General features: G+C 42.2%; 1 protein-coding gene across 2 annotated transcripts in view; it reads right to left on the bottom strand.

Annotated features, from left to right (window-relative positions):
- Window positions 1–3,211: 3,211 nt before the first annotated feature.
- The window catches only part of baiap3 (BAI1 associated protein 3), a 33,345-nt gene continuing 23,775 nt past the window's right edge, over window positions 3,212–12,781 (bottom strand). For both annotated transcript variants that reach the window (XM_084372491.1, XM_084372492.1), the window contains 12 exons: window positions 12,519–12,659; window positions 12,296–12,391; window positions 11,804–12,019; window positions 11,645–11,713; window positions 11,474–11,553; window positions 10,246–10,354; window positions 9,097–9,168; window positions 8,913–8,996; window positions 8,228–8,348; window positions 8,027–8,150; window positions 7,745–7,950; window positions 3,212–7,556 (listed from right to left, as the gene is read on the bottom strand). In XM_084372491.1, coding sequence (XP_084228617.1) covers window positions 7,453–7,556; window positions 7,745–7,950; window positions 8,027–8,150; window positions 8,228–8,348; window positions 8,913–8,996; window positions 9,097–9,168; window positions 10,246–10,354; window positions 11,474–11,553; window positions 11,645–11,713; window positions 11,804–12,019; window positions 12,296–12,391; window positions 12,519–12,659 — 1,422 coding nt within the window. In that variant the 3' untranslated portion in view covers window positions 3,212–7,452. The remainder of the gene's footprint in view (window positions 7,557–7,744; window positions 7,951–8,026; window positions 8,151–8,227; window positions 8,349–8,912; window positions 8,997–9,096; window positions 9,169–10,245; window positions 10,355–11,473; window positions 11,554–11,644; window positions 11,714–11,803; window positions 12,020–12,295; window positions 12,392–12,518; window positions 12,660–12,781) is intronic.

Genomic DNA, 12,781 nt, shown 5'->3' with positions numbered 1-12,781 from the left:
CTCTCACTGACTTTAGCTGATGTCAGCTCAAAATACAGTGGAGCGCTTCTGAGTGACCAAAGCAAAGGCATTTCTGTGGTTGCCAAAGTTAAATATGGTTAAATATAAATGTTTGTTATTCAATCCAAAGTACCAAAATCATATTTTTGCTGGCTCGAATCATGTAAAAAAAATCAGAAATCATTAATTGAATAACAGAAAGATTGCTACTGGGCTGAGTACCAGTAGGTCTAAACTTGTGCTCGCTCAAAGGGGTCTGGATTTCCCCGTCGTTCCTCTCTTAAACAATGCAGTAAATTGTGGCGAGAGCCCTCAAGCACTTACTGGTTTTACAGTGGGATAAACCCAATCAGAGCGCGTCGAAGCCTGCGTCCGTGTCGACATGCTACGATTGGACCACTCACTCGCTTGAGATCAGTTGACTCTGCTCTGTGTGAAGCTGAAGAGATGATTCACTGATGGGTTCTGTTGAAAGGCTCAGTGGAGTCTCTGGCTTCGGCCCAGGCACTGTCCCGATTGCATTCCTCAGGGGCAAGCTGTCCAATGTTATCTCTCCTCACTCCGATGGAGGCCCCTGAAGCCACAAAGGACTTGCTGTGTTGGCCTCTCCTCACCCTGGCCTCATCACCGGTTTCTCGAGAAGAGAGGCCGACTTCAGAAGTGCCTAATTATGATGACGCCTCAGCAGAGGATGCACCTGCAGACAACAGGTGTTTATGTCCTTAGTCTGCGAGGTCCCTTCCTTTATTCTAGAGGAAACACCTCAGGACTTGGCAGCCGTAGACATTTATTATGTGCTGCGTCTGAAGTCATCACATTTTAACTGATAGTCCAAAGGAGGACGTTTCTGTGGAAGTGCATCAGAAGCATTCATTCCTTCCATTCCTTGAACTCCTCTGAAGACACTTGAAATAACTTATCGCATGCAAGCAAGCACACGCAAGTACACAAGCGTACTGTACACACGATAGCTTGGTTCTGTTGAATTAATGATCTCCCTTGGCAGATGTAAATGTATCAGAGGGAGTGTCGCGACTAAATCTACGGCATCGGCCTTCAAAGGAGAGCCACGCAGCGCCACGTAGGGAATCTGCAGGTGTGTAATCTAAAATCTCAGATGGAAAAAAAGAGTGGAAGGAGTGTCTGTGTGGGGGTTCCAGGCTGAGCTCCTGCAGTGGGAGGGGAGGCGCTCTGCGGTGTAACATTTCTGTGCGGAGGATTAAGGTTGTTTGAGGGGAGATAAGACACCGCGGGATCACAGCGCTGTTAAATGTATCTGCCAGAGCCAGCGCAGGAACAGCAGCGACGCAGAGACTCTGCCAACATTCCTGGGGATCATCACCAGCTGAAGACTCCCACCTCTCTCCCCTGCTGACAGAACTTAAAGGGTAACTCCACCAATTTTACACCTTAAAGTGTATAAAGGTCTTGTGGAGTACCAATGCATATATGTGAGAAAAGAAGTATAACGTTTGCCATTCGTGGCTCCAGAGGAAGCTGCGTGTAATCTGATAAATTTCCCCAAATGATGTGACTTAGTGGTTAAAGATGCATTGTGGGTAATGTAGGCGCCATGTCTATTAAAGAGCTGTAGTAAAGTTCATCAATATGTTGGGTCTTTTTTATAGTTGTAAGGCATGAATTTACTTTTTTTATTTATTGAGGGTAAGTCTTTGATTGATGATCGTATGTCTGTTTGTCGTCAGAGCACCATGTCAGCACTGTTAGGAAACACAAACTGATCAGCTGAAAGATGTGGAAGAAGCACTCAGATCATGTACTTAAACTTGCGATCGACATGTATGCTGTTGTTGTTGTTATTTGCGACTTGGAACGGAAATGATCCAGTTGTCTTTGCAAGAGCGGCACCAAAAATAATAGCATTGAAAAGGCTGCAGTCACTTTAAGTAAAGGTAGCAATGGCACAGTGTAGAATGAATGCATCAAAATACTACTTGAGTAAAAGAACAAGTATAAGCATCAAAATATACTTACCAATCAAGAGCATTCATTATGCAGAATGGCATATTTCAGAATCATATACTATTGGATTAATAGTATAGTAATAGTAATAATATAGCTTATCTGCTGGGTAGCTTGAGTGAATCGACAATATTACATGATTTATTTGTTGATATATTTTTTATTATTGTACTAAACCAGCAAAGCAATAAGTAACTAGCAGCAGAAGTACCTCAACATGTGATTGAAGTACACCGCTTGAGTGAATGTACTAGCTACTCTGCACCATTTGAAGCCATTTGCCTTTTCAAATAACCTCCAACATCAGAGACATCATCCCTGTGATGGAGAGGGATGATGACCCCGAGCTTCCTCAGTTTATAATGCCATGACAGAGTGGCAGTACTCTGTAATGAATCAGAGGACTACACGCACAGGACTACAAGTACGAGTCAAGCTCACGAAGGTATTTGTAAAAACACGAGGACATCTAGTGGTTAAAACCAGAAGTCCCAAATGAAGATTTTCTCTCTCTCACAATTTTTTTTTCTTCTGAAAGCAGCTTGAATATTACAGCCCAGAATAGATGAGAGGGAACCGGGGAGAGAATCATTGACCAATATAAAGCTTCCAGCTGCACACAGACATTGAAGAAGCTGAGAGCTGTCAGGAACACTGATGCATGTAGTGTGTGCAGGCGCTGACTAGAGGGCATGAGATGACAACATCCTCTCCACACCTGAGCCAGCACACAACTTAATACCCTTCAGTCATCACTGGGCTTCTAATTTAAAACGTATCGACTAGCATCCAGTAGAGTACGAGCACTCACAGACGGTCGCGTCCTCCAGCCATGAGGAATCCTTGTCTAATCTACTGTCATAGCAGCTCTTTGAAGAACATGAAAATGATTGTGTCACAGTGAGTCCTCTGGCTCTCTGATCTCACACTGGACATAATAAACACACCCGTTTCTCTGTGTTCGCATGTGCGCTCTCTCTGGGGTTGCTTTGGCGTGACAGGATGTGTTTGATCTCCCAGGTAGCTGCTGCAGAGGGGAGACGATATATTAAAGGCCGAGGACAGACGGAGACAACGCTGAGAGTAGGAACATAGGAGATTTGTCGGGTGAATGGGAAGATGGAGTGTAGACATATATACCTGCTATGAAGAAGCTAGAAACAACATGTGCATTAAATATCCATGCTATATATTTAAATTTTCTGTTCATGTCAGTCAAAGTACCAAGTTCAAATTTAAATACAATCTTTATTCAAGATCATAGACATCTCCCAAATGTATAATCCAATAAACAGCAACACAGGCATTTACAATTCAAGGACAAATAATTCACTTTTACAATAACAAATCGAAGGTGTTCTGCCTCTCGAAGATACGATTCACCAGCTGTTGCCTTTAAATTTGGACGGCAGACGACAAACCAAATACTCACTTCTACAATATTTCTATATCAGTGACGGTCGTAAGACAAATTGAGACGATGATCTGTTAATTCACAGTCTGATTCCTTTGCAGTTCTTTCCCAAAACTAGATACTGAGGCCTTTTTTCATTATGGTCACATTTTGTAAAATGTGAACGGTGATAATACAATTGACTTCACTCAACATCTGAAGGCTAAAATACTTTTTTTTTTTTTTTTTTTAAATGTGAACATCATCAGAATAAATCAATGTATTCAACATATACCGAACAGCTGACTTATACTTATACTGACTGAACTGACACTAGCATTGCCTGTCTGTCTAAGGGCAACGTAAAGACGTCTACAATACTGTGACTGAACACAGACGTAACTTGTCTTTAACGGGAAAATACACTGCACTTTCCTCACATTAAGATTCTGGAAAAAAGATTGCTTTTCATTTTAAATAGTCCCTGTTACATTGAATTTAACCTTCAACGTTATTAGAAAGGTGTAAATTACTTTTGAAAGTTTTATTTTTACTGTATTATAAATGTTGTTATATTATATAGTTTTTATTTGACAATATAAGGGATATTTAGACTCAAAGTGAGGTTGATTTTTTTGTGTGTAAACATTTGACCAGAATACGGAGAAATATATATGCCACGCAGAAAATCAGGAATATGTCAGTCGATAGACCCATTAACTATTTATTCTGAAGTCCATCTGTCTTTGCCTATGATAACCTACAGTTTGCATGTCTTTAACAAAAAAACGAAGGCAGGTGATATTGATATACCGATGATGAAGAGTTCAGTAACGGTGCACAGAAACACAAACTCTGCCTGCAATATTTTAAAAACAAAAATGAATCATAAAGGCAAGAGCTGTTCAGATGGACTGAAAGGATTCCTCGCTCCTGTTAAGTAAGGCAGTCTTCTTGAACACCTGAACAATCCCTGTAATGCAACACACTCTCCAGGCATAGATGTGTCTTTTTTTTTTTTTTCCGTTTTGTTTTGTTTTGCGTGCTTCATCCTCACAACTCCACAGGGGAATGACAAAGCACTACACAAGCAGCTACTGTTAGGTTATATCACTATCAAAATGCTGTCGGTGTGAACATTTTGGTGCTAAGTTCTCGGTAATTGCTACAGTTTTTTTTCTTTTTAATGTGACTAGCTTGTGTTCATGTTATCGTTATGGTGTCCCTCTACAATAAAATGTGTCACATTTAAAGTGGTAACACTCATTAATAACTCCTAAAAGCCAGATTTGTGTACATCTTCTTACGTGCAACATCATGATACCCGTTTATTTGTTGGGAGTTTCTGAGTAGAGGAGTCTACCCAGTCTGCATCTTTAAATGTCACGTCTTCACACATGTTTACCAATTGTAAACTTTAAGCTACAATGGTGACAGTAAGGACCAGTTTCCTAGACAGGATGTTAACTTAAATTAAATCATAAAGGGGCCTTTTGCAAACAGATTAACTCAGTCTGACATTTCAGTCTTTTAGCTCCTCTTGGGGGACTCAGGCTTGAATTAAACCTCCAGTTTGGAAGTCAAGTACTTTTTGTGCCTCCATTGTTTGGTCCCCACCATCTTTTGGGATTTCTGTGCCGAGTTTCAGCTTTCACGAGCGCCGTCAGTCCAGCTCTAACGAGGACGACACAGGTGATTGATATTAACCTCATTAGAGAAAGCTGAGTTCACTCTCACTAACACAGCTGACTGAATTTAAGTGTACGAGTCGAGACAGACTCTTGGTTTAACTCAAACGCTGTCCAGGGAACTGGGCCTTTACACTTGCTACGATAATATTAGCTTGCTAAGTCGTCGCTACTAGAGTAAAATCTAGGCTACTCCATTGATAAACTGTTACCAGAATTTGTGCTTTTTTGAGTTTCTCAGTAATGTATCAATTGCATAACAATGTCATATTCTTTACAATATGGTAGTTTAATTCCAGGTTGTAGTCGGATCCTTATTTTCCCATAGATGAGATGCACAGCTTTGGAGGACTGGTGAGAGCTGGTGTTGAAAGGTTTTGCCTTTCCCCTTAAGTATAATTATGCCACTGCACAGGTTCATTATGCCTTTTCTTTTTCCTTACCTCAAGCGATCAGGCCCCCAACGCTGAGACACACACTCAAATTTTGGTCCTTGTAGGAGGACTGTGACGAGCCTGCATGGATTTAAAGTCAGCATAACAAAGGCTCTGCCATGTTTAATGGCTGTTTCCACAACTTTCTGAACACTACATGAGCTCATTAACAGCAATTAGCTGGGTTCCTCCTAATAAGTGTTTTTGAAGCTCTACCATCTGGACACAAGACCACACACTGTGGCACACACTGTGTTATCTTCAGGGATGTCATTTTCTCCCTTTCAATTATTGGGCCTCAGGGTCTCCTGGTGTATCCCCATAACCATGAAAGTATGAATGGTTCTCAATATAGCCTCTGCTTCCCGTGGAGGAGAAGAAAGGTATATACGTGATTAATCATTTCACTGATTAAGCAAGAAAAAAGTCACTCCAAGTCAATATGATAGCTCCCAAAATTTCACTTTTTGGTGCCATTCAGGGTGGTGAAACCGAAATTTTAGAAAAAGTATATGTCAGAATTTTTTTGCATGATAATAATTTGGTTGCTATCACATGGATGAGTTACCTTGGGAGGCAGCTGGATTCAGGAGATCAGGAGGAGCACACAGGCACACTTGAAGTACTGGCAGCTCCTGATTTGTGACTTAAGTGTGACGACCTGGCCATTTGAAAACAAAAAGCTCCTCGAGAGATTGGAGTAGTTGCTTCCTGCTTCCTCAGTCAGAGAACTGGAGAGTATATTTCATTGAAAAAGAGCAAAGAATGGCACTGAGGGCTTTTCTTGATGGAAAACATGTTGTTGGTCTCTTACTGTTGATCTAAATGGTTGAAATCAAATTGTGATAGATCGCTCATCCAAATTTTTGTGTCTGCCCTTTTCCAAAAGGTTTCTAGACGGAGATGTCTCCAGATGGTTCAGTTAAAAAACCACAGACATCCACAACACAGATTTAGATTGAAATAAAGGAGTACAAATGCCAGTAATTTCCTCATTTGTTCTCCAAATAAACATATTCATTGTTCAACACAATTCCCTCTCTTAAATATGACAGACGAGTTTGTCATCAATGTGCCGACTTCATTAAACTTTAAATTAGTGCGCTCTTGCCAGCAGGACTGTCACAGAAATGTGCGGTGACTCACTGGTGTCAGACTGTGAGAATGAACTGAGTCAAAAGAATTGGTCTTCCCACCCCAAGGATTTTGGCTTCCTCAACGACCCATCACACGCTTTGTAAGGAGCAATCTGAAAAGTCGAATGAACCCGAGCTGTGGCGTGCGCCTCAGGGGAGTGAAGGCTGCTGCTGATCTGTTTGAGTGGCCGTAAAACACCAAGTCTCAGAAAGTGCAGTCCTCCAAATCTCTGTCTTCATGATTTCCTCCATTATGTGGGTGTTTTTTATTCAGGATTGCTTGTTAGTATGCCACCGTATGATCTGGAAAATCAATGTGGGTTCAAGCTTTCACATCCTAAATAGGATTTCATGCAGTTTATCTCCACGACGTGCGTGGAGAACGTGAAAAGTCTCATGTCTGAGGTATAGATTTATACTTTGACTGAATACTATTGGTTATGTAAGCTACTTCCACAAAATAGTTCTGTAATGTTAAATCTATCATATCAAAGATCATACAACAAAGATAACAGTTAACCTTGTTACAAAAAATATAGACTAGTAACATTTAGGATCAACTATCCATTCAATTCTAAAATATAGTTTGACTGAGACAGTATAGGGTTGCACAGTGACAGGATGTTACTCTCCCAGTTAGAAAACAGCGATAAGCTCCACTGTTTCTTTTTTTTTTAAAACTCTTTTTGTTTTGGTGTGATTACTGAACAAACGATAACATTGCAAAAAGTTCAAATATTGTAAACATCGTACCAGTACAGAAGCACATGTCGCAAGACGCGGTCAGAAAACACCAACACAGGCAGCGCTGACAGCTTTCACTCCTCTTCCATTGACTTCTCAATCTCCTTCAGCCTGCGGACAAACTCCTGAGCCTCCCTGTCCCCGATGCGCGCGTCCAACATCCTCATGATTGGCTTCTCTGGAGGGGAGAGCAAACAGATGAGAGCGCTCCCTACACCTGACACAAATATCTTGAGATTGAATGGCTTTTCATGCTGTATTGGAGAAGTAATTGGAAACCCAGAGCTACACCCTCTGGACTCCCAAGAAGCCAATATTATGTTTGTGTAAAACAAAAAGCTGGATAGAGCCTGGAGCTATATGTACCACTGGGTTTACTGCGTGACAGGTGGAGGATGGAGGGCTGGACGCTCTTGCCGGCTGGTGAGGCGTTCGGTCTCCCCGGCCAGCAGAAGTCGCTGAGAGGGGCCACGGCTTCACCGGCAAAGTCGTTGGTGGACAGCCAGTCATAGTCCATCACAGTGAAGGTCAAACAGGCATACCTGTGTCTGTACTGTTCAGGGCTGACGTGGCTGGAAGACACAGCGACCAAACAAATCAGCCTCAGGCTGCGCAAGAAGTGCATGAAGAGAGGAAAATAGTACTCACAAGTAAAAGAGCTCATCGAATACTGGGTGTAGGGTCTTCAGCTTCACTTGTGTGCGTTGACTCTTGGCCATAGGGAACAGGTGGTGAGGACAGAGCTCCACTATGACGAATGGGTCACTCAGACCTGAGGAGGACCAGAAAAAGTGAGTGAAACCTTTGAAGAAAACAAGCTGTATTTTACTCAGACTGGTATCGTTTTACCGTTGGCATCCAGTGCGATGATATCTGCAGCGTGCAGGATCTCCACCGTCAGCCTCTGCTCTGGAGCATCGTAGTAACACTTCACACTGATCCGACCGAAACGGGTGTGTTTGAGTGTTTTCTGCAACATTCAACACAGTTTTGATCACTGACTATGTTCACATGAACACAATATTCTGATTTCTTTTGCCCGCTTTCCAAAAAAGACAATATTTCTAATCATAATCATAAGATTTTTTCTAAGTTTTCCACCGGTGACAGACTCTTTCATTCCTTCAACCACCTTCTCAAAAGTAGGTTCTTCTGTCTTTTCCTTTGGGCATTTCTTCTTCAACCTTGCAAGCTGTTGGCAGTTTGGTTTATGTACAACACAGAGCAGACAGTCCAATTTAGGCTCCTAAAACCCGAATAATATCAGATATGTCCAAGCAAAGCATGCTCTAAACATGACTCTTAAGTATAATCAGCAGGTAAAAGTGCAGAGAGATTAAAAAGACTTTTTAATACAGTGGAAACATTCGTCTTCATGTTGCGTCGGCTGACAGCACCCTGTACTGAAGAGTCCAGGAGAAAGGCAGGTTTTTCAATCAGAGTTAAAACACCAGAGTGTTGTGCTCTTCAATCAATACACATCTATCCACTTCAAGGCTAAATGAAATTGTCAGCCTGGTAAGTTGAACCACACCTGATGGGAAATCTTCTCCAGATAGTACTGTTCAATCAGCTCGAAGGAGGAGCATTTATTCAGCCTGAGCTCCTCATCCAGGACCTAAAGAAGCGTGAGCACGGTCAGAAAGGGAAAGAGATAAATGAGGTAGAAGGACATAAATACTGAAAAAAACAAAAAAAAAAAATGCAAGAAGTCCGACCTTATAGTCTCCACTCTTCATGTCCTCCAGGGTAAGACCCTCGCCCTTCATGTGAAAGAAGTGCAGCAGGGTCTGAAACGTTTAAGTAAAACAAATGAATATATGAAGGTTAGTTTACTTTAACTAATTTTCCTGCTTTATTGTTATATTTCTATGTGATTACTGTTTACTATTCTCATTATTATTTTTTATTTTAGTTTATTTTACTCTGTACTCTCACTTGTAAATGAGATTTCGAGCTCAGCGTGACTTCCTGATTAAATAAAGTATATATTTATTTTTTGAGGCACACCACTTGTTTTTTTCTCTTTCTGTGCAGGGAATTAAATCCCCCCCCCCCCCCAAAAAATAGGATTGCATTGATTGATTTATTAAAAAGGTCGACGCTTCGGTCACAAAGACCTTTCTCAAGACATTTATTAAAAAAGGTCAATGTTTGGGTCACAAAGACCTTTGTCAACCTTTTTAATAAATCCGTCAATGCAGAGGTGAAAAGTGTGTGCAGGAATTTGCTCTCCTTCGCTAGAATTATATTCATTTCTTTACCCGAAGAAATCACCGTTGCTGACGAACACTGGTCCTTAAAACATGCTTTTTAACTGACAAACATTTGCTTATCAAAATTAAAACACCTCAGTTTAAACTGGGCTGAAAAGAGTCGCACACAGAAAATCCAAAGTACGAGCTGGTGGTCATCACCTCCATCCATTTAATTTCAACAGACTTAAGTCTCAGGGTGGTAGAGAGACGTGTTGTTCACACAAACAGCATGAAACTTCCTGCAGGCAAATCTCCCTCTGCCAGTCTCCAAACCGAGCCCACTCCTGTAGCAGGCCGTGACTTTTCATGCAAATCGGTCCCATCCCCTGCCAGCTGGTTAAATTGGCATTAGAATATACAGACGCTCCCATATTCTCATTCACGAGGGAACTCATTTTGCCGCTGAACTATTACCCATTGACTACATAAATATCTAATATATGCTAATGACTGCACGACAGCAAGCATAAAGAGCTAATTAAAGGATTATGGGAACAGTTGGGATGATAATCCTGATACATGTCTTTTTTAAGCACACTCTTCTTAGTGGGCAAACTGGGAAACAGCTATAAGTGAGTGTTTAATGATTAAATCAAAGCAGTCACTGACCTCCACCGTGTACTGGAAGCGGTTGTAGAACTCCACCTGAACGCCCCTGTTTTCTGCAACCGCGTCCAGGATCATCCGCAGCAGCAGCTCCCACATGCTTTGGAGGACTCTACGAGGCAGCAGACACAGCGAGACACCCACACGTTTGTGTTCACCAGCTTTTACAATTACCCTCACTTGGCCTTGCGTACGTTTTAACAGATAATAGCTCGATAATAATAAGTTGTAACACAAAACATGTCTGAGTGTTGCCGTTGGGAAGCTTTCATTCAAACACAATCGCAGCGTCGCGTTTACTGAGATGACACCATTTTTTAAGTGATAATCAAATAAATGGCAATTTATTCCTAGAGGATGAAACAGTGAGCGTGGTTATGAAGTTAAAGATTTGCAACAAGTCCATTTTGTGTGTGCTGGCATACGTCAATGCTGAGGATGCAGGGTTTTGTGTGTATGCAAAGAAATACTCAGCAGACTGGAACCAAGTGGTGCACACTTCAGCATGGCTGATCTAATCATGCTTGCTTCAATCTTAAAGTAAAAAAAGTACATTTCAACAACTGGGAGGTTTTTATTTTCTAATTTAATTTAACACAGTAGCTTCAACATTGTTAGCCAGATGTGCTGATTTGTCAATACATATCAATTCTGAATATTTGAAACAGTTTCAATCCTCATCGTCTGCAGTATTGATGCAGATTATCATTTCACGAGTTTAACTGCTGGACACAAGACGTCTCCTGCTTCACTGTAAAGTCCATCCTCACTGTATGAGAACTGGGCTTCAAGTTTCCATATCACACATGCTGGACCAGGAGCGGCTTCTAAACTTCTTGTGATGTAACAAATCGTGCTCGTAGGCCCGCCTCTTAAAATCTGATTTTCAGTGAGCACAGGCTGTGTCACAATCTAGTGTCAATACAGTAGAAGAAGAAGAAGAAGAAAAAACAGACTTTTCACTGTCAAAAAATGAACTATTTCCACCCACATGGTGGGTTTAAAGTTGTTTTTTTTATCAATGCATACCTGCCTTGTCTGTTTTGTTTGTGTTTCCTTATTCTACTCATTGGTTACTTGGAACTATTATCATTAGCTGCACAGGCACAGCAGATGGAAATTAAGCCGAATGTGGCACAATTGATAAAAAATACATGCTATTGCACCTGTCAAACAGAAAAATAAATGAAGCAATATTCATAGTGAGGAGAGATGAGGAGGAAATAATTACCTGGTAAGATTCTCCTTGACAAGATTTTCAGTCAGGATGACCATCGTGTCTTGTAAGTACTTCATAAGAGGGGACACAGCCTGGAAGAATGGCACATAATCTCATGTACTGTGGCTGCAAACATCGCTGATAAAACAATGAATGGTGCAGAAAACCACTTCTAGGCCTTACGTCATCATTATTGATGGAGTCTGGAGACAGGCTGATGTGCTGGATGTACCTCCGCAGCTCAGGCAGCATCTGCACAACAACAAATTGATTTGTAAGTGTACCATGTTGCATACTTTCAGTGTAGTTGCTCTGCGGGTTTTCGTGCTCTGTGTACGTCACCTTGTCGGTGAGCTGCGCGATGAGACGTTTGGCTTCTCTCTGCAGGTCCAGGTCCATGTTGAACAGCTGCCCGTTGAGCGCCTTGTAAACCTGCTCCTTCCCCTCCACCCCGCACGACTCCTCCATGGCCCGCTCCACACCTTGCCAGTCCAGGTCGCGCGGCAGGTGACCCAGGAAAACGCGCACGTGCTCCGTGTTGTTCAGGGCGATGCAGAGCTAGCAGAAAGCGAGGAGGAGCAGAAGAGGAGAAACAGAGGGTGGAGGTGGAGAAACAAAGAAGGAAAAGAAGCAGGGCTACAGAGAAGTGGAGGGACGGGGTGCGAGTGTGAATGATTGACGACGACAAGAGGCAACTGCTTTCTTTTTGTGTATACTGTAAACATATCTGATCTCCTGCTGAGCCCTTTGTGTTGCCGGGGAGAACACTTGCTGACATTTACTTCCCACGTCATCATGTGCCCTCCCCCTGTTCGGTCTAGCTACAGGCGTTACCTGCACTGTGAAGCTCTTGTGGTCTCGGCCCAGCTGGTTCCTCTCAATCTTGCGTGTTATCATCTCCGAGTAGCAAACAGCCTCACTGCAGAAATTCTTTGACAGATAAAGTACAAGTCTTGTTATTAAAGTGATTTTCTCACTTTTCTTTTTTTTGGTTTTGACTATAACACTGGTAAAAAAATGTCTCCCTGTGCGTTCATGTGTTTTTGGTGGGACTCACGTCTGTCAAACGGGTGATGAAGATGAAGGCCCCCGCAGAGTCTGGCCAGGCCAGCTGGAGCCAGATCTCGCGTACCTGGCTGAAGCACGCTGTCACTTCTACTGCTGAGGAGCTGTGTTTGGCCTGATGCACAAGCTCGAGCTGCCCACAAAACACACGCATGCAACACGTAAGACGCATAGAACAGGTGACACGTTTTTCTGGGCCACGGAGTGACTAAGAAATGTATTTTAACTGTGTTATGTACATCACTGGAGCTTCTC

This window comes from Pagrus pagrus (assembly GCF_965226575.1).
Source record: "Pagrus pagrus genome assembly, chromosome: 13".
Classification (NCBI taxonomy): domain Eukaryota; kingdom Metazoa; phylum Chordata; class Actinopteri; order Spariformes; family Sparidae; genus Pagrus; species Pagrus pagrus.
Note: the sequence above shows the minus strand (reverse complement) of the source record. Positions and strands in the feature narration are given on the sequence as shown.